The 19,831-nt window shown below is 34.9% G+C and overlaps 1 protein-coding gene across 1 annotated transcript in view; it reads right to left on the reverse strand.

The window, feature by feature from the left end:
* Window positions 1-19,831, reverse strand: part of LOC149787532 (solute carrier family 61 member 1-like) — a 76,326-nt gene that overhangs the window by 41,874 nt on the left and 14,621 nt on the right. The window contains exons 4-8 of the mRNA XM_089973661.1: window positions 17,066-17,173; window positions 15,590-15,708; window positions 12,232-12,368; window positions 7,876-8,057; window positions 1,717-1,787 (exon numbers count right to left, since the gene is read on the reverse strand). Of these exons, the coding sequence (XP_089829787.1) occupies window positions 1,717-1,787; window positions 7,876-8,057; window positions 12,232-12,368; window positions 15,590-15,708; window positions 17,066-17,173 (617 nt within the window). The remainder of the gene's footprint in view (window positions 1-1,716; window positions 1,788-7,875; window positions 8,058-12,231; window positions 12,369-15,589; window positions 15,709-17,065; window positions 17,174-19,831) is intronic.

The raw sequence follows: 19,831 nt of genomic DNA on the forward strand, positions 1-19,831 counted from the left end.
AAGAAGTCTTTTAGTGGAAATCCCATGTTGATATGACCATCCATTCAGCAATAATAAGATTTCCAAGATGGCCACTGGGCCAGCCTTTGTGAATGTCTGAATAGAACCATTTTCATAAGGACTAACAACACATGCTTCTTGTGAAAACACCATGTCAATATGACTTTCTATTCAGGAAAAGTGATAACAAGATCTTCCAAATTGCTGCCTTGGTTTTCATATAAGACATCAGATTAACATTATTTTCACTTAGGACCACCTAGACATAATCAGATGTATTTCAGGGAAACCCCCATGTTCATATGATGATCCATTCTGGAGAAGTAGCCATAGCATGATTTTCAATATGGCCACTTTGGCAGCCTTTTCGTATGTGATTGTGGCACCATTTTCGTTAAGGACCAACTAGACATCATAAAAGTCTTCAAGTGAAAATCCCATGTTGATATGACTAACAGGTTAGAAGGAGTAATGATAAGAAGAGTTTCAAGATAGCAGCCATGGTGACTATATTGAACATCAAAAGAAGTCATTTACTGAAACCTCAATGTTCATACAACCATCCTATTAGGAGAAGCAGCAATAACAAGATTTCCAAAATGGCAGCTGTGGTGGTCATATTGGATATCTGAGCAGCACCATTTTCATTTAGGACCAAAGAGAAACCATAAGAAGTCAAGTGTAAACCCTATCTCAATATGACTTTCCATTTCTGAGGGATAGCAGAAACAAGATTTTTCAAGATGGCTGCTTTGGTGGCCATATTTTTTCTGTGTACATCAGATTGGTGCCATTTTTTATTTAGGACCAACTAAACATCAGTGTAAAACCTTTTAGTCAAAACATGTTGCCATTACCATCCATTTACGAGAAGCTGAGATAAAAGAGTTTCATTTTGGTGCAATGGTGGCCATATTGGATATTCAAGTAGCATTATTTGTATTCAAGTCCCGTTAGACTGAGATCAATGTGTATACTTGGCAATCCTCCAAGTAATTTAGGAAAAGTAGCAATAACAAATTTGTTCCAATGGATGGACAGGCAACAGAAGATGGACAACAGGTCATTCTAAAAGAGCTATTGCTATGTTCTACTTCCTTTCCAGTTCACATTATATCAATGACTAGTTTAACAAGCCTTCTATCATGGACATAATGCAGGGCAAAACATGGAATAATAATGTAATCAAGATATCATGGCCACAAGAAGGATCAATAATACTAAGACAATTAAACAAGAATTCCATAGAATCCTATGTCTGCTCTGCTGTGGCATAAAACACAAGAGTCCCCTGAAGGGACTGATGCTCTGCTGGCAGAAAATAGGTTCAAGACAATACTAATTCTTCATTTTAACTTAAGAATATTTGAACCATCTCAAATACTCTGCAGTGATACATGTCATAGTCAAATAGGCACCTACATTTCAATGCTCAATATACTAAGCAGCCATTCGATGCAGACTACCAAATATGCTCAGGTAACTAATATGGCTACCTGTCAGATTAGGGTACTAATCACTGTCTGTTTCAATCCTTTCAATGTGCTTAAACCAATAAAAATTATTTAATGAGATGTTAAATGAATTAAACCTGCAATTTGTATGTGCTGAATCTGAGCCTTGTAAAGCATAATTCTTTTGTGTTCAAGTGCACTTTCTTTCATTTTAGTCTTTCATGTACCACCTAGTCAAATTATAATATTTGTCTGAACATACCTCATAAATGATTCTACTGCTGTATGTTTTGATAAAAGTTTGAATAAAGAGGATCCAATCATGATGGAAACCTGAAAACAGAAAGAACAAAATAGGTGATTAAGGTATAAAAGTGTAAATTCAGAAAATTAATGCAATAACATGAGGTTGAATTTTGTCTAGCCCAAATTTTATATGTCAAGAAAGTGAAAAAACTTTGAAATTGAGTTTCATCTATAAAAAACTTAACACTGACCTTAATTATGAGTATAGGCAGTCATACAAATGAACATACAATAACTATGTCAAACTTTCTCAATGGCTGACTGAACAAAAAATAAACAAGAGGCTCATGCAGACCTGATATGACTCCTCTGGCTAACATAACTCAACAGTTGACCATATAACTATGGGAGCTTATGTAGTATTGTAAAAACATAACTCTATGGAAATTCTTTCCCAAGCGTATATTGTCCTGATCTGACATATCTGACTACAACCTGATAAAAATTATTTGGGTGAGAGATATAGTTGCTAGAGCTAGATCTAGAAAGGTAATAAGTTCAGCCAATCAGATGCGTAGTATCTCATGACTGTATCGGGTATACAATATCCAGCAAATCACATACAAGATCATCTCATTAATGCACATGGATTCCTCACATTATCTAACTCATGTGAGATCTTGATCTCAGCACACAGTTGGTACACTTAACTTATGGTGTGTACAGTTTACTATTTTTGATATGCCAACATATCCCTTTCTTTGAATCTGATTGGTCCAAATAATACCCACATGAAATTTGTACACAGTATTATCACTACAGATTGGATGCAATTGTGAGAATTTTTCTTCCTTTGACTTTGGAACATTTCTTCTTTTTTTTATTACTATCAACAATTTGGTGACCATCTCTTTAATTTATTGCCTTAGGGTTTTGGGGGAAAAATTATGCTGTCTGAATATGGTCAATTTATTTGAGAGGATACAAATGAAATTAAGAATGATGGTTAACAGACTGAAGGATTGGGAGGGGGGGTCCAAATGTAATACTAGAACATGAGAACATAGTACTCACATCTTGCAAATAGGAATTGTTTAATTGTCAAGCAGTAAAAGTAAACTCACCTCTCTTTTAAAAAGAATGCTGACATATGCCAATCTCACAACTGACAGTAAATTATCCAAACACAGCATTTTTCCAGATCAAATAATGTAAATATCCAGTCAAAGAACATTATATCTTGAATCATTATTATACACAGCAACACCTTGATGGTCTAGACTTGGTGAAATATCTGCATCCAGTAACCATTCCTTCACATGAATATCCAACAATTTAGTGTAATCGCATTCTATATGTAAAATGTAAACACTGTAAACAGTCTCATATAGAATATATGTTGGAGTTTGGACAGAGACAAGGAAATCGCAGTCAAGGGGTTACATTATTTGTCACCCCCAAGAGGCTTGCCGAGGGGGGACAGGACATAAAATGTAACCCTGCAACTGGGATTTCCTTGTCTCGGTCCCAAACCCCAACATGGATTCTATTTCTCACCCAATAATTTCCTTTAAAGTAAAAAAGAACTCAGTTGTGCAATATAGTTCATACACCAATGTTACATGCAGTGCATTAATACAAATATGTTAATGAGGACTGTGGCATTACCGTGTCATCCGAAGTACCCAGGTTTTATGTGTGAGCCCGAAAAATTACAACATAAAACGTTGCATAGTATTGAGGTATTATCACATTTAATATATGGATGTTATTGGAAATTAACAATAAATAGTTAATATTTATTACAAGAAAATGTTTCATTTTCTTCAGTTCCAATTTAGAAAATTATATTGTAAATAATGAAATGATACTGGGTCCACACCTCTGTTGTATTGTATAGGCTATTATTATAATGAAAAGTTACATGTAGCATGAGTGTCCGTGTTTGGGTTATTTACAGGTAATTAGTGATCTGTGTCACTATCAGATATAACTCTGTTTCCTTGGAGGAGGTGAAACTGCTTGTGACATACTCATGTTGTCCTTAGTATTGATTGTAAAATAACCCCAGTGTATAAAAGATCTCCAAAATACGGACCCTAGCGGATAACCATTTGCTAAACTTTCAAGTTCATGGATTCTTTGAAAATTTATTTTTCTGTCTTGAAAATATAGCAAGTGCTACCGTGAAATTTGCTTATGGATTAATGTGTTGATGGTTAAATGATTCCTTCTGGCTGGTAAGTGCATTATTTGTTATTAAATATTATAGGCATATTTTTGATTCGACTGGGGCACAATGGAGATGCTTAACAAAATTAGAAAAATGCATGTTTGACATAACGCATTTCTGGCCGTTACTAAGTCTTCTGTAGTTGTTAAGAGAGTTGGGAGGCTATGAACTGTATAGGTCTATAGTCTATGTGCATGGATCAGAGTTTTCTGTCATAGTTCATTTCAGACAGCAGTGAGAATTTTATCCTATCTGTAGCAGCCATTTTTCAGGTCAGTGTCATTAAATGTAGTTAACAGTATATAATTTGTTTCACACAAAGTATTTTAAACTAGTTATGTAGCTTTAGCTACATTTAATGACGCTGACCTGGAAATGTACTGAGCTAGGCTTGCATATAGGATAAATTTGACCATGCTGTGTGGAACAAACTAGCATAATAACAAATCACTCGAAATCATATGCATGCTGTGTCTTTGTCTCTCTCAAAATGTTTTTGTATGATGTGTTCTCAAAGAGGGATTTACCTTAAGTTACTATGTTTTGTTATATATTTGTTGTTGCTGCTGTTGTTTGATTTTAGAACAACTAAGTCAGGCACTGCAGAAAACAAGGGTTTCTTTTTTTAAAGTAGCTCTGAGCACGTGGACACCTTGACTGAGATGGTTGGTCTGAGATGACTAGACTGAGATAAGAAAAGTAAGGTTAGCAAAACAGCTAGATTTCTCTGTAGCATGGGTGAGAAATTGAAATCCATGTATATGCAGTGTCAAGTATTTAAGTGGGTGAACTATGCGATATAACAGAGGAATTTCCACAGTAGATCCAGTGTTGAAAAATGATGTTTGTGTCAAATGTTATATTGATTTGGTAGGACACTTTATCTTGGAATTATGATTTGCAAAAGAGATCTACTTCTAAATATTATTGGCATTCAAATTGTGCATTATTGATTCAACTACTGGGACTTTCATGTGCAAGAAATGATAGGTGCAGCATCTTATCCAGAGTTTAATGAATGTCAAAATTCATTTGTTATTCTTTCTATCTAAAGTTTTTCCACTAATTAAAAACCAAGTGATAACAGAATTCCAGATTTGTAATAATATTAAATTTATGAAACTCATTAAATAAGTTCCAGTTGCTGGTTGCCAAGACTTGCTAAAGGTGAAAATTATTGGACTCCTTTTATAAATTCAATACTACCGTTTGAGATCCTCTGTACATTAGCCTGTATCTTAAGCTATGGCTTCCAGAGAGGTAACGAGGTTATCCAATAAGTGGTTTATGTGTGTGTGATTAGGATTTTTAACGTAGCTTTACAATTTTTCAGTCATATCGCTACGATGTCTGCAAGGTGGCAGTTAATAGTGGTCTAGCACTGGGGCATCATGCTGCAGACATGTAGCATGATGTCCCACCTAGTCACGTTATCCTGATTCCAGGCCAACCAGTCCTAACACTAACCTCTTAATGCACAGCGCCTATCGAAGCAGCAGTTAGGACCATTTTTGTTAGTCTTTTGTATGACTCAGCTGGGATTCGAACCCATGGCCTCCCGTTTTGGAGGTGGATGCCAGTAAGAGGGAAGATTTCACATACTGATGATATAATGACATAAGCCCATATTTAGTGGATCATTACAGCCAGGTGAGCTAAAAACAATAAACCAATTTCCAATCTGCAAGTATATGATATTCTATGTTGAAATTTTCTCATAAACATGGTCTTAGTCTTATCAAATACATGTTATATCTTACAATGTGTTAAGAGAATGATTGCTTGTGAAATGTTGGAGAATTTAAACAACTTGAAAAATGTATACTTTTATGTTCCAAATAATCAAAAATAACTTTAAAATATATGTGTTGGTGAGCATTCTTTTGTGCTACTCTAAGCTGAAAATCTATCCCCAAATAAGTGTCAATAAAAATAAACAAGTATTGTACCTATCACATTTAGGCATAAAATCATATATGAATGTATTTAAAAATTCACGAAATTTGCACAGGCTGAATGCCAAAGATTACTCTTATGAAATACACAATTAAAAACATATGTTGGTGAGTACTTTTCTTCAGTGATTTTCCAACACTTATGTGACAGAGATCTGGGTCTATTTTGTTGGTTCTATATTTTGTGTGTGTAAAAGGATAGCCCCCAATCTGCCATTACTTTATGTGATAGAAAATCTGGGAATAAATTATTTATTATACTTCTGAACACTTGAGATGGAAGCTATTAAAGGGCCTGCACCTTGTTTGAGAAGTCAGCTTCTACACCTCTCCCCACTCACAATTTCCTCATCCCTGGGGACTGTGTTCACAATTTTGTTTATTATGGTAGAGTGTCCAAACCAATCTAAATCCGTTGTCTCTGTGTTGATTAGAAAGGCCTTTAGCTCCCATTTATTCAGCATGATAGCCATCGATGTGTTGAAAGTGATGATGAAAACCAACCAACCAAGTAAACCCAACCCCTCCTCACATAAGGGTTGCATTGAGGATCTCAAACCTTGAGGCCATTTACTTATCCTAGCAAAACATCCTAACAAATATAATTACCCTCCCTTGGCTGGTGTAGATGGAGTTGATGCAAAGAAAATGGAGACGGATTGATGTATGCATTGACACATGACAAAACTGACTATTAAATGAACAGACATGACAAATAATATATTTGCAAAAGTGCTGATAAAATAAAACAAGTCTGTAAAATTAAGCTTAAATAGCACAGAAAGTCAAGTGGGATAAAAACCTGCATACTGTACGTAAAAAGTCATTGCATCACTGAATTTTCACAAATTTGTTAAATACAGCATTCCTAACAAAATTAGTCAAATGTTTATGCACATCACATTACTTGACTCTATTGACTCATTATTAACACATCACATTACTTGACTCTATCGACTTATTATTAACACAGCACATTACTTGACTCTATCGACTCATTATTAACACATCACATTACTTGACTCTATCGACTCATTATTAACACATCACATTACTTGACTCTATCGACTCATTATTAACACAGCACATTACTTGACTCTATCGACTCATTATTAACACAGCACATTACTTGACTCTATCGACTCATTATTAACACAGCACATTACTTTACTCTATCGACTCATTATTAACACAGCATATTACTTGACTCTATCGACTCATTATTAACACAGCACCACAAGCTTGCACACTAGGATTTATATTTTTGAGTACAGTGAGGCACGTTTTAATTTCCTTTATCTGTAACCTCAAAATCATACAGATGTGCTTGTAGTCTGCAGAAGAAACTTGAAAAAGTATTTGATGGCAGCAAACTGCACATAAGGTGACTGCAAATCTGGGCCTACGCAGTTAGGAGTAATCAGTAAAACAAGCAATATAGATCCTAATTTGCTGTTGCATTCTGCAATGGCAGATCAGGGTCTATGTTGTCAGTGAAACTTTTCATTCCAAAAACACATTTCTGAAATATTTAAAAATACAACAGTTCTACACCTATTTTCAACAACCAGCATTTGAAACTGATGCCTGCTCCTTAGGTTTTTAACAGTTTGCAGGCCTGGTCCTGATTTCATTAAATATCTCAAATTTTCTTCCTCAAATTATTCTGTTTGTCTTGTCTGGAAATACTAGTTTTTTCACTAAGCATTAAGCAGACATCACTGATTTAAATAGTGATAGTACCCTACTATCCCCTGAAATTAGTCTTCAGTTATTTCCAAGAATCTTGATATATGGAGAAATGTGTTTTGAAAAATTTATGAAAAGGGAACCTGAAGTTGAGATGGCTTTGAAAGGACATTGCATATGCGGTTTATGATGTTGTTTTTGACTAATGGTCTGAATCAGAATTCCACAGTGAAAACTTCTGGAAATGAATTTCTCTATTTCACACCTTTCTATCTTAATTATTCCACTAATATCTCACCATAAATCCAGCAAAAATATGCCCATGTGGAATATCTTCTGTGTGACCGTTCCCTGAAGTGGTGCCTTTATTTGCTGTCTCTTTCACTTGTGGACTCAGAGCTGGAGTCCACTCAAGGACAAAAACATACATGGATCCCTCAAACAGTGACTGGATAAACCCAAGACTTAATACCTTGTAATCTGTGAAAAGAGTAAGAGTAAGAAATATTTATATTTATCAGTGATATCATTTCTTACCATTAATAGTTTTTGGGGTCAATAAATAAATTGCACAAATTTTTATTCTTTCTTGTACAGATTAACATTTTTACAGTTCATTCTTTTTCATTTGATTTCTATGTATTCATCAATTTGGCAAGAAGACCTGAGTGGGAAACATTGAATGAACATTAACTGCAGTCTAGTCCATCAGTTATCCAACACTCTCAGAGGTCAGTTTGCTTGATATTTTATTTGGGCACAGTCTGAGTCAGATTATGACAACCAATCATATTACAGTACTATACCGGTCTGATAACACTCTTTAATAACAGGGTCCATGTTGTTTGTCATGTCTTGTTGGCCAACCTGCTTCTGAGTCACAGACCAGATTTAAATAAATATCTGCAGAACCTGCATTTGCTATCATATATGTGTTTATCTTTACTAAAAATTTTAAATATAGGATCTTACATAAGTGTTCAACAGAGATTTATGAAACAAGTTCATGAAAATGATATGCTGCAAGGTGCTTGAAGTGAGTGACTTATTTTTGTTTTCTGTTGTTTATTCTGTGTAGATCATGGTATAAACTGTTTGTTGCTGAATGTCACAAGAAATAAAGGTGGTTCAGGGCTGTTCTAGTAAAATATAATAACGACCTAGGGAAGGCACTGTTAATTTGTGGTAGCCACCCAGTGATGCATTTTAGAATTTTTGCATCATTTTTATATGAACACTGAATAATCCATGTGCCCTGACATATATTTTTAAAATCTGCTTTCCCTAGGTAACAAGTATGTTTAAATGGAAAAGCCCTCAGCAACTGTTAATGGAAAAGCCCTCAGCAACTGTTAATACAATAAATGCAGAAAAAACCATTAATCTGCAATTTTTATTAACTGTATTTGTTTTCTTCATTCTGCTTTATTTCAATATTTATACACAGTTAGTTAGAGTTCTCATTCAACATATGAATACTAAGTAAGGATTGTTGGTATTTATAGAATAGGGGCTTCTCCAGCAAGAACAACAATGCATGCCATTACAAGTTTAGACCATTCCACAGCATGATCTTAATATTTGATCAAAATGGACATATGTATTCTGCGTGGAAGCTCATTATTCAAAGCAAAGGATGTGTTGTTCATTTATATATAAAAACAACTCTGATTTTATACTCCAACAGACAGTTTGAACCAAACTCGTGCATGTAGATGCATTAAGATGTAGAAGCTATGTGATAAGCTTTGTTTGCACACACACACACACACACACACACACACACACACACACACACTTTTAACATAATGAGCTGTCATCTCATCCATATAATATATTAAGATTTGTCAGGAAAAAATATAAAATTTTATTTAACATTATTCCTCTCCATTATATTCAAATCTGTTACACAAAGAGAGTTGGCAGCAAATCTTGCAGAAATGTGGGAAATTTTGCATATGTCAATGGTTTCTTCCCAACACCTCTTGAACGTACCATGTTTGACATAAATGGGATTTTCTAAAGCTTTCTTATCATGACAAAGAAGTGATTCAGCTTTTGAATTAATGCAAAATGAAAATTTTATGAAGAATTTTAAATGTATTATGTACATTAGCTACATGTAATGACACTGACCTGACAATTTATTGAGTTACAGATATGAGAAAATATTATGCTGTGTGGAATGAAACTATAGAAACTTCCAGTATTGTACATATTAAAGGAATCACTGTATGCTATTTCAGATTACAAGCAATAAAGAAATTGCATCACTGATGCTAAAATGCTTTTTCTACAGTTTTGTTTTGAAGACAAAATGTTAGACATCCCATCACATTTCTTGTACCACATGATAAAATAAAATATGCCCTGATAAGAGATTTCTGCCCTTCTTCATGCTAGTCTTACTACACCTGTTTATCTGAAACTTTTGTCACAGAGAGAAAACAGTAATAAATAGTAAATGTCCACCATTACAATCCAAACCATACTCCTTCAGTTTCAAAGTTTAAATATTCACAAAATTCACATCCATATAGACTCTTGTTAGGTTAAATCCCACGAGTGACCATTTAACATGCTATCTTGTTTTCTTTACAATGACCATTCCATTCCCAACAAATAAGATTATTTTTTAAGTGCATGTACTCTTCTGGTATGTAGGCAGCATTTGTGTTTGATCTCTGCACATGCTAATTGTTACTTTCAGTTACTATCAGTTCTGTCAACAAGTTCATATGATAACACTGGTTCAGAAATTTACATGAGTGACCACCTGGCATTTCCTTTCATTATACAGTGCCATATTCACAATGACCTATGGGTAGCCTCATTTCCCTTTTAGTAGCCTCAATAATCTGACCTTGATATCAAACAGGTGTTAGCTTGGATGATATAACTACAACTGTAGTATATGTAATTAGCACATAAATACCACTATAAAGACATGTGACTCTTGGGTCCAAGGATATAGTAACTAAAACTAGAAGGAATTGTTTACCCAGTGGTATTAATAGATAATGGTTTGTTGTCATCATGGTATTCATCTGAGAGTTGGCCTGGAGTTGGTTCATTCCAAATATTTAACAATTCATTTTATGAGAGTTGGCCTTGAGTTGGTTCATTCCAAATATTTAACAATTCATTTTATGAGAGTTGGCCTGGAGTTGGTTCATTCCAAATATTTAACAATTCATTTTATGATATTACCATGTATATTTGTTTAAAAGTCCAACTGCAAATGGCACAGACTCAGATTTACCATCATATAATGTACTGGCAGGGTCTATTCAGTTTATTAGGAGTAATCAACAGAACAATACAGACCCTGATATAATATCAGATCATGGTCTATTTTGATTGCAGTTGGACTCGATTTATAAGTGAGTATAAATGGTTGATCTGATGTAGCGAATTCAGTGAAAAATCTGTGATGTATTCTATACGTTTGTATGTAGTAAAATCTATTTATAACAGTAAAGTCTTTGCATTACACTGACACTGCAACATGATCTTGCAATTCCTACAGCAACGCTTGATTTCATTTATATAAGAATATGATGCTATTAAATATGAACATCTTGTGATAAACATAAATTCTTTCCTAATGGTTTGCAACAAGCAGTAGTAGTTTGCTTGAACAGAGCTTAATTTATTGGTAAAACTGCTGCCTTTCTATGTTCTTACAATACTATTCAAAATTTTTATACTGGAAAATCTATATGAAAAAAGCTCTGTTGTTAAATGTTGTTGCTGTAGGGTTTAACGCCATTTTTCAGCACATGATAGGCTATACATGGCGGCCAGTATTAATGGTGGAGAAAGAACCTGGGAAAACTTCGTTAAGAACCACCAACCCATGAGAAGCTACTGGCAAGGTTTCTACCCATGTTGGCTGAATCCGAGACTCAAACAAGCGCAGACAGAGGTGAGATGGCAGTGATCTGTAACGGAGAGCGCTTTAGACCACTTGGCCACTCCGGGCTCCTGTTGATAAATGCACTGAAAGATTGACTGATTATTGTGAATTGCACTTGTTGCTTTTATTCTCACACTGGCAGGTCTTGAATGATCAAGAAAGACTGCATACAGTACTATTCAAGTAAACTGGCAGGTCTTGAATGATCAAGAAAGACTGCATACAGTACTATTCAAGTAAACTGGCAGGTCTTGAATGATCAAGAAAGACTGCATACAGTACTATTCAAGTAAACTGGCAGGTCTTGAATGATCAAGAAAGACTGCATACAGTACTATTCAAGTAAACTGGCAGGTCTTGAATGATCAAGAAAGACTGCATACAGTACTATTCAAATTATTATGTTAGTAAAATTCTATAGTATGGCACTTTGTGTAGGTCTTTAGTACAGTTTGATCCTTATTAAAAAAGAGATCCACTGAAGGCTCACAATGGCTAATAAAAGACAGCTAAATTCTGCACATTTAAGAGTGGTACATTTAGGTTCTTTTACCAAAGAACAGAATTAAACCATTTCTCATCTGATTAATGTATTCTAACCTCACCTCTCACTGTTCCTGCTATATGTAAATGGGTATCATCTGAATAAATCAAATATATAACCACTTTCTGTCCCTTTCTGCAGGTGACACATTTAATTTATAACATTTCTGTATGTGACACAAATTCACTTACCTGTACCAATGGATTTCAAAGCACTCTGGAAAGACTTTTGGAAGTTACTAGTTTTGTCACCATAGTTTTCTGGCCATATGTAGTAGACTAGTATGACCATTATCATTAATACTGTGAGTGATACATCGAATGGGGCACTTAAAGAAAAGAAAAGAGCTACTGATACATTCCATCTTACCCTGACCATAAATACTACTGTAATTTGCTCACATAAAACACATAAATGATTGCAAATCACATAGACCAATATTTGCCACTATATAATGTGCCAACAGATTAGGATCAATGCTTTTTTTAATACTGATAGTTTACAATAACAGTGTAATAAAGATATCCAGTAATTAAGTGCTAACAGATATGGGTCTATGCCATTTGCTGTTACATATAGAGGTAAATACTTTACATCAAACAGCAAGGTAATAACATATTTGGAACCAAAGCCTTATTGCATAAATAGTACTATAGTATTATACAGTATCTTTTGGCAAAAATGGCAAGTTTACAATTTATGAAAGGACATAAATTGCTGCAAATTTTATTTGAAGGTTAAAAGTCAAAGCCTCCCCAAATCAAGAAATGTTGAACTGACTGAAAAAATATTCCAGGATTTCAACGAAAGTCGATTTCTTCTCATTAAAGGCTAAAACCGTCTCCGATGTTATGAATGACAAGATTTTCAAAAACTGTTGGCAGCCATACAGGATGTAAGATTGGCAACATTTTCATTTAGATATACCAGACACTATAAGTATACTTTTGGTGAAAATCTCACACTGATATGACCATGAAGGTAGGAAAATTACTAGCAAGATTTTTAATATATTCATTGGGACAGCCACATTTAACGTCAGGCTGATACCATTTTCCTTCATAACCAGCATGATAATATTACCTTTATGATGAAAATCCCATTTTTTATATGATTTCATGTTTAGAAGAAGCAACAACAAGATTTTCAAGATGGCTGCCATTGTGGCCAGATCAGCACCATTTTCATTTAGTATTAACTAGATATCATTAGAAGTCTTTTGGAGAAAATCCAATGCTGATATGACTTTTCATCCAGAAGGAGTAGCTGTAAGATACTGGATATAAGAGTGGCACAATTTTTATTTACGACCAACCAGACAGCAGAAAAAGTCTTCTGATGAAAACCCCATGTTGATACGACTTTCCATTCCTATGGAGAAGAGATATTAAGAATTAAAAGTTGGCTGCAATGGCAGCTATATTGAATGTCTGGGCTGCAGTATTTTCATTTGGGACCAAATTGACAGCACAAAACGTCTTTTAATGAAAACAGCATATTCATATGACCAGCCACTGAGAAAATGTAGCTATAACAAGATCATTTTTAAGATGGCTCGCATGGTGGCCATACTGGATGTTAGATTCTTCAGATGTACAAATCATAAAGAGTCTTTCAGTACACCTCGATATTGATATGACCATCCATTCAGAAGATGCAGTGATAAAAATATTTTCAAGATGGTCACTGGAGGCGATAATAAATTTTCAAAGTAGAACCATTTTCATTTAGGACTAACAATATATTATAAGAAGTCTTCTGGTGAAAACATCATGTTGACAAGATGTTCTGTTCAACAACATGTTCAAGATGACTGCATGGTGACTATACTGGGCAACAGATTGTCACCATTTACATTTAAGATCAACAAGACGTCATAAGAAACCTTTTGATGAAAACCCCATACTGATGTGACCATTGATTCAGAATGAGCAACTACAAGATTTTCAAGTTGGCTGTTGTGGTGACCAGATTGAATGCACAAAGTTAACCTTGGGATGAATGTATGGGTTAAGTTTCAAGACAATCCTGCAAGTAGTTTAGAATTAGTGATAAAAAAAAACATGTACAGATGAATGGACATATGTTGGATGTTGGACAGCACACAACAGACCATTCCATAAGCTCCTCTAGTCTATGACCAGTAGAGCTAAAAGCTACTGCTGCACAATACACTGTATTTACTAAGAAAAGTAACGACTACCAAGTAACCAAGTTCTAACATTTTTATAATCATAAATGTTCAAATAACTCATACAATTATGTTCTTAATGATCAAAGGGAGCCATGTCTGCCAAATTATTAACTCGCTGAAATATTCAATCCTAAGAAGAAAACACATATTATCATCTCTCCTTTTGTCAGTGAAAGAACCTCAAACTGTTACTGGAATGTTCTGGTGGACAGTAATTTTTGTTAATAGGATTTTTCCTACCTCTGATATTCCAAGTTTAATATGATCTGCTTCCATGACTCCTTTAGCCCTGAATTCCATGAAGCAAGACATTTAATGAAATTAAGAACACATAGCAAGAAATGGACATATTTATAGATTACAGTGTTTGCACAGTTGGATACTGAAATGCACTGTGATGAGGTTGCATGTACCAAGTATGTTCAGGCAAGACCACAACGTCTAACAGGAAAAACACTATAAATTAATTAAAATATGCCTCAGTGACTTAAATAATAAATTAAATTTTAAACTGCTTCTTAAAAGAATAAAGTGAATACAAATATGTTTGAATAAAAATCATATTCTAATTGTTTTGTTCTTGTTGTTGTGGGTTTAACACCATTTTTCAGCACATGATAGGCTATACATGGCACCCTTATAACTGGTGGAAAGAGAAACTGGGAAAACCCAGGCAAGAACAAATTTGAAGCTACTGGCAAGCTTTCTCACATATCCACATTGGCTGAACCAGAGACAGGAACCCATGTGGTCAGAGGTGATATGGAAGTGATCGGTAAAGGTACGCTGTTAGACCACTAGGCCACATGGAGACCACTAATTATTTTATGACTGTATTGGGTATGCAAAATGTACCAACAAACACTGTTCAACAACACTCAATAAGGTCTTGACAATACCTAGTAAGTTGAAAATTTATATGATCATCCCATGCTATGCATTTGTGTAGGATGCCTTGAGCTGGATATTATAATAATGACTTATCTTAAATGGTATACAATAAGTTGTATGATATTACAAAAGTATACTAATAATTCAGTTTGGGTTTTTTCATGTGGTACTAATTTTTGAGGACTTGTGGTTGTTTAATACCACAAATTTCATGAAATTTGAACAACTGTCCTTTGATGGAAACAAAAGTACCTCTTTTCAATCAATGAATTTAAGTACCTAAAAAATGTCATTTTTGGCACATCCAAGAAATGAATTCACAACAATCTGTGCATACAGACCGACAGACAGATAGGATCAGGCAATCCGTGTTTTCTTTGTTAACAAATATTAAATAAATTCTCTTGTTCAACGGTTGTGCATAATGGTCATGGGATAATTGATATACAGTACAAACTACATACACAAATCCAAATTTATCAGCAAATACTTGAGCCACCAATCCTGCTAAAATTGCAACAAGGGAATTTCCAAGAACAGCATGGCTGAAGACATTTCCAAGCAAATCTGAATCAAAGTTTCTCTGTATGAAAGAAAAAACAAACAAGTAAAAATTAGTATCAAGGCCACTATAATAAATAATGTGGAGAAATAGTAAAGTCTATCATTTTCTTAAAATGTGACTTAAAGTATAAAAATCCAGTCAGGTGGAAAAACTGTATGTGGTCTACTTTATATGAAAATCTCTTTTCTTGTTTGAAATTAATCTAAATTGTTTACATATATTGTTAACACAACACTCAATTTGTGGTCCATTAGTCCATTTAAATCTGGATGGTTCTGGATCTGGTCAGGCAGAGTACCATAAACAACACATCATGCATCCACCCCATGTTTCAAAGCCTTGTATGCAGAAAAAGTTTTTCACCTTTCCATCACAGTGACCTTGACTTATGAATGTTGTATACCCAAATCAATAGGCTTTGTTCTTACCCCAAGTGGAAGCTATCCACAAAGTGCAGTCCTGGTCAGTGATGTGGAACTAATGATGCTTGTGGTAACCATTTCACTTATGTCAGTATGTGACAATGATCTTGGACCTTTGCACCTAAAAATCAATAGGCCTCCTCCCTGTCCAAAGTGTACGCCATCCAAAAACTTTGCTCAAGGTATGCGATGTAAACAGTGAAACTCTGATTTTTCACTCCAAATCAACTGTGTTCTTCTCCACCCAAAATGCAATCTATCCACAAAGTTTAGTAATCAGAGAAGTTGAAATCTTAAAATATTAGGTAGAAACTATTTTTCTTCTATCATAATTACCTTGACCTTTGAGCTTGTGACCCCCAAAATCAACAGGGTCCTTCCTTACCCAAAGTGCTAGCACTCACAAAGTTTGGCAACTGAAGATTGTGGAGTTATTGTGTGGAAAGGAAAAAAAGCAATTGGTAACATACAGATAGATGTGCATCATAACATAGTATGGCACACAAATAAAAAGAAAACAACTGCAAGCATTTGCCATACCAATTCAAGATAAGCGACTTAAGAAATGTGAAGAAAATTGCAAAACACATGCTGAATCATATTTTGTCATAGGCAAGTAATTTGGGGCTTGTGATGATTTTGATTTTTAGCCATAAACATTTTGCATGCAATATGAAGGCAGCTGAAGACGACACGTTTATATTGCAACACTATACAGTGAACCAAGCTTATAAAAACAAATAAGACAAAACAAACTTTTCCTTTGTGGACAGGTATCCTTTGTGTAATGCATAAATATGTAAATGACTTAAGAAAAGGGTTTAATAGCTGTTCTTTCTATTCCTTATTTATGGATCTGTCCACTAAAGTAGGTCTGACTGTATCAACCAATATTTATGAAACAATTATGCTGAGTTTGCATGCATGTATTCACACAAAAAGTGCAGCCAAACCTTATGATGCTCATACACAAGCCAGGACTCAAAAGCACTGTACAGGATGGATGTGGCAGTCCCTCCAAGCAAACGACCAAGCATCAGGATCCAAAAATTATCAAAATGCTGAAAAAGATCAAAAGAAGCATGTATATTAAATTTAAAGTGCCGGAGTAGGCAATGAGAAACAGGTGATCATTCGACTGGAACATATTTTTTTTTGGCCTAATATCCCCTAAACCCTTAATGAAAGCAATTTTTTTCTAGTAAAGTATGTTTCTTCATGAAGACTTGCCCAATCATAATACAGTGTGACCCCACTATAGCGTGCTCCGTTATAACGTGAATTCGGATATAACGTGGTTGTGGCGTGGCTCACGAAATTTCATATCTATGTATTTTTCTTGTGCACAAAAAAAATCTTAAACAGTACGAAAAAACTTAAAAAGTTGCTTATCATTTTGGGGAAGAGATCGCGTATAAATAATGCAAGATGATCGTGGCTTGGCTCCTGAAATTTTATATGTATTTTTCTCGTAAACAGAAAAGTATTTTTCTCATACATGAAAAAGTATTTTTTTCTTCTTAAAAGTAAGAAGAAGAAAAAACGCATAAAACGTTTATTCTGGGATCGCGTAGGTCTTCGCCCATGTCACAAATTTGGATTGTTTTTCCTTATTGGCTGCAAAACATACCATATGGCTTTTTTATATGTTGGAGACATTGTTGGCTGTTTAAACTTTTATATAGAACCATTGGTTTGGAGTGCAGAAATTCAGAGGCCCCATGAAAGGAAGCCTCAAACTGGATATAAAATTTATATATTGTTATATGAAGTTCTTACTGACAAACCATCTAAGCAGTGCATTGTTATATCATAATCCGCTTATCCTGACATCTAGCACGAGTTCTGTATATTGTGAAATATCCACTTTTTTGTTGTTGACATTTCTGGCAATGGAGATCAACCGGACGAGGCATTGTCTTGTAATCTATCTTTCATCGGATTTTCGGCCGATAGCTAGTAATTAATATATTTACAAAGACTGGCATTTGTATGTGGATGGTAAGTAAAATTCCCATTTGTTTCACTCAGAATTAAATCCTTCAGAATGCTCATGTTTTCTCTAATAATCCCTGTTATAAGAACACACACGTCTCTATCAGTAGTTGACCCTTTGTTAATTTTCAGACGCATGCGTGGAAAGCAGCATCACGCTGCTACCACAAATGTAAAAAAATAAATTAAAAAATAAATAAAATACATCTTATTTATTGGTTTATTCAATAGGCATGGAGGGACAGTAACTAGAATAGTCTAAATGATGGCCAATTCCTTTATAAAAATGTACCCAGATAAAATAGTTTGCTGAAATTTCAAAGGAAACAGATTACCTTTGAAGCACCAACTGTTATGAAAGCGTATTCAGCAAATAGAAAAAAATACCAGTCTCAATCATGCAATAAAATTATTTGATGTTGCCATCACAATAAGAAATGGGCATTTGTTTGGTTCTCCAAAGCTGTCCTTTAGCGGTGACTTCAAAAGTACATGCACCCTTCATCAAAGAAAGCCGACTACAATCTTTCAATAACAGCAAAGAACTTTTCTTCAAAGAAGTCAGTATCAAATTTAAATAAAATTCATGGAATCTGATGGATTTTTTCATTTTCCAATGTGACTGGAACACGTTAATTGTGCTGTGAAAGTTTTCTTTTTGTAGTGAAAAAGTTTATGCCAATGGCTGCTTAAAACGCAAACAAACTTTTACCGTCTTGGAACATACTTTAAAGTAAATGTGCTTCGTCATTCGTTATGTGATTGTGCTATGTTTTTCCACTGAATTCAGACCAATATGACCTGTTACAAAATTAATGAATATTTTAAAGCTGTGTGTGCATATTTTTGATGGAATCACTTGTATTGTGGATTCAATGTATATGATGAGGTTCGCAGGTGAGTACACGGTGTTGATACTCTATTCATTCTATACATTAGACATTTATATATAAACAGGATTCACATATATGTACCAATTCATGGTTCTCTAGATAAAGTAAACTATTATATTATGTCTTCTCTGTTTTCACTACAGGTTTATTTCGGGGCCCCGAGTGGCCGAGTGGTCTAAAGCGCTCACCGTTACGGATCGCTGCCATCTCACCTCTGTCTGCGTGAGTTCGAGTCTCAGGTTCGGCTAACGTGGGTACATGAGAAAGCCTGCCAGTAGCTTCTCGTGGGTCGGTGGTTCTTCCCGGGGTTTTCCAGGGTTCTTTCTCCACCAATTATACTGGCTGCCATGTATAGCCTATCTTGTGCTGAAAAATGGCGTTAAACCCTACAACAACAACAACAACAGGTGTATTTCTCTTTTAAAATGCATCAATTCAAGATGGTAACTGGCCGACAAAGCACATATTTTACTGCCCGCATTTATTACCACACACACACACACAAATTTTTTTTTTTTTTTGGGGGGGGGTACATTTTCTTCAGCTAACTGACTTGGTTGCATATAACACGGTTCGGTATATAACACAGTCAGGTTTTATGGCTCCCAACTACCGTGTTATAGCGGGGTCACAGTGTACCATAAAAGAACCACTACCACCTAGGATCCAGCCTTCCCAGATAACACTTTTAGCTAAAAGAAGCTAAACGTTATCTGCCCACCTATGTGGTGGTCAGCAAGAATGCTCTCCCCTTGAAACAGGGATTGGTGGCAAATCATGTGAATATCTTAGTTACTACTGGAGAGTAAGGCATGCTGTCAGGGTGTACCT

Source organism: Sinohyriopsis cumingii, chromosome 11, assembly GCF_028554795.1.
Source record: "Sinohyriopsis cumingii isolate HCF-2022 chromosome 11, ASM2855479v2, whole genome shotgun sequence".
NCBI lineage: Eukaryota > Metazoa > Mollusca > Bivalvia > Unionida > Unionidae > Sinohyriopsis > Sinohyriopsis cumingii.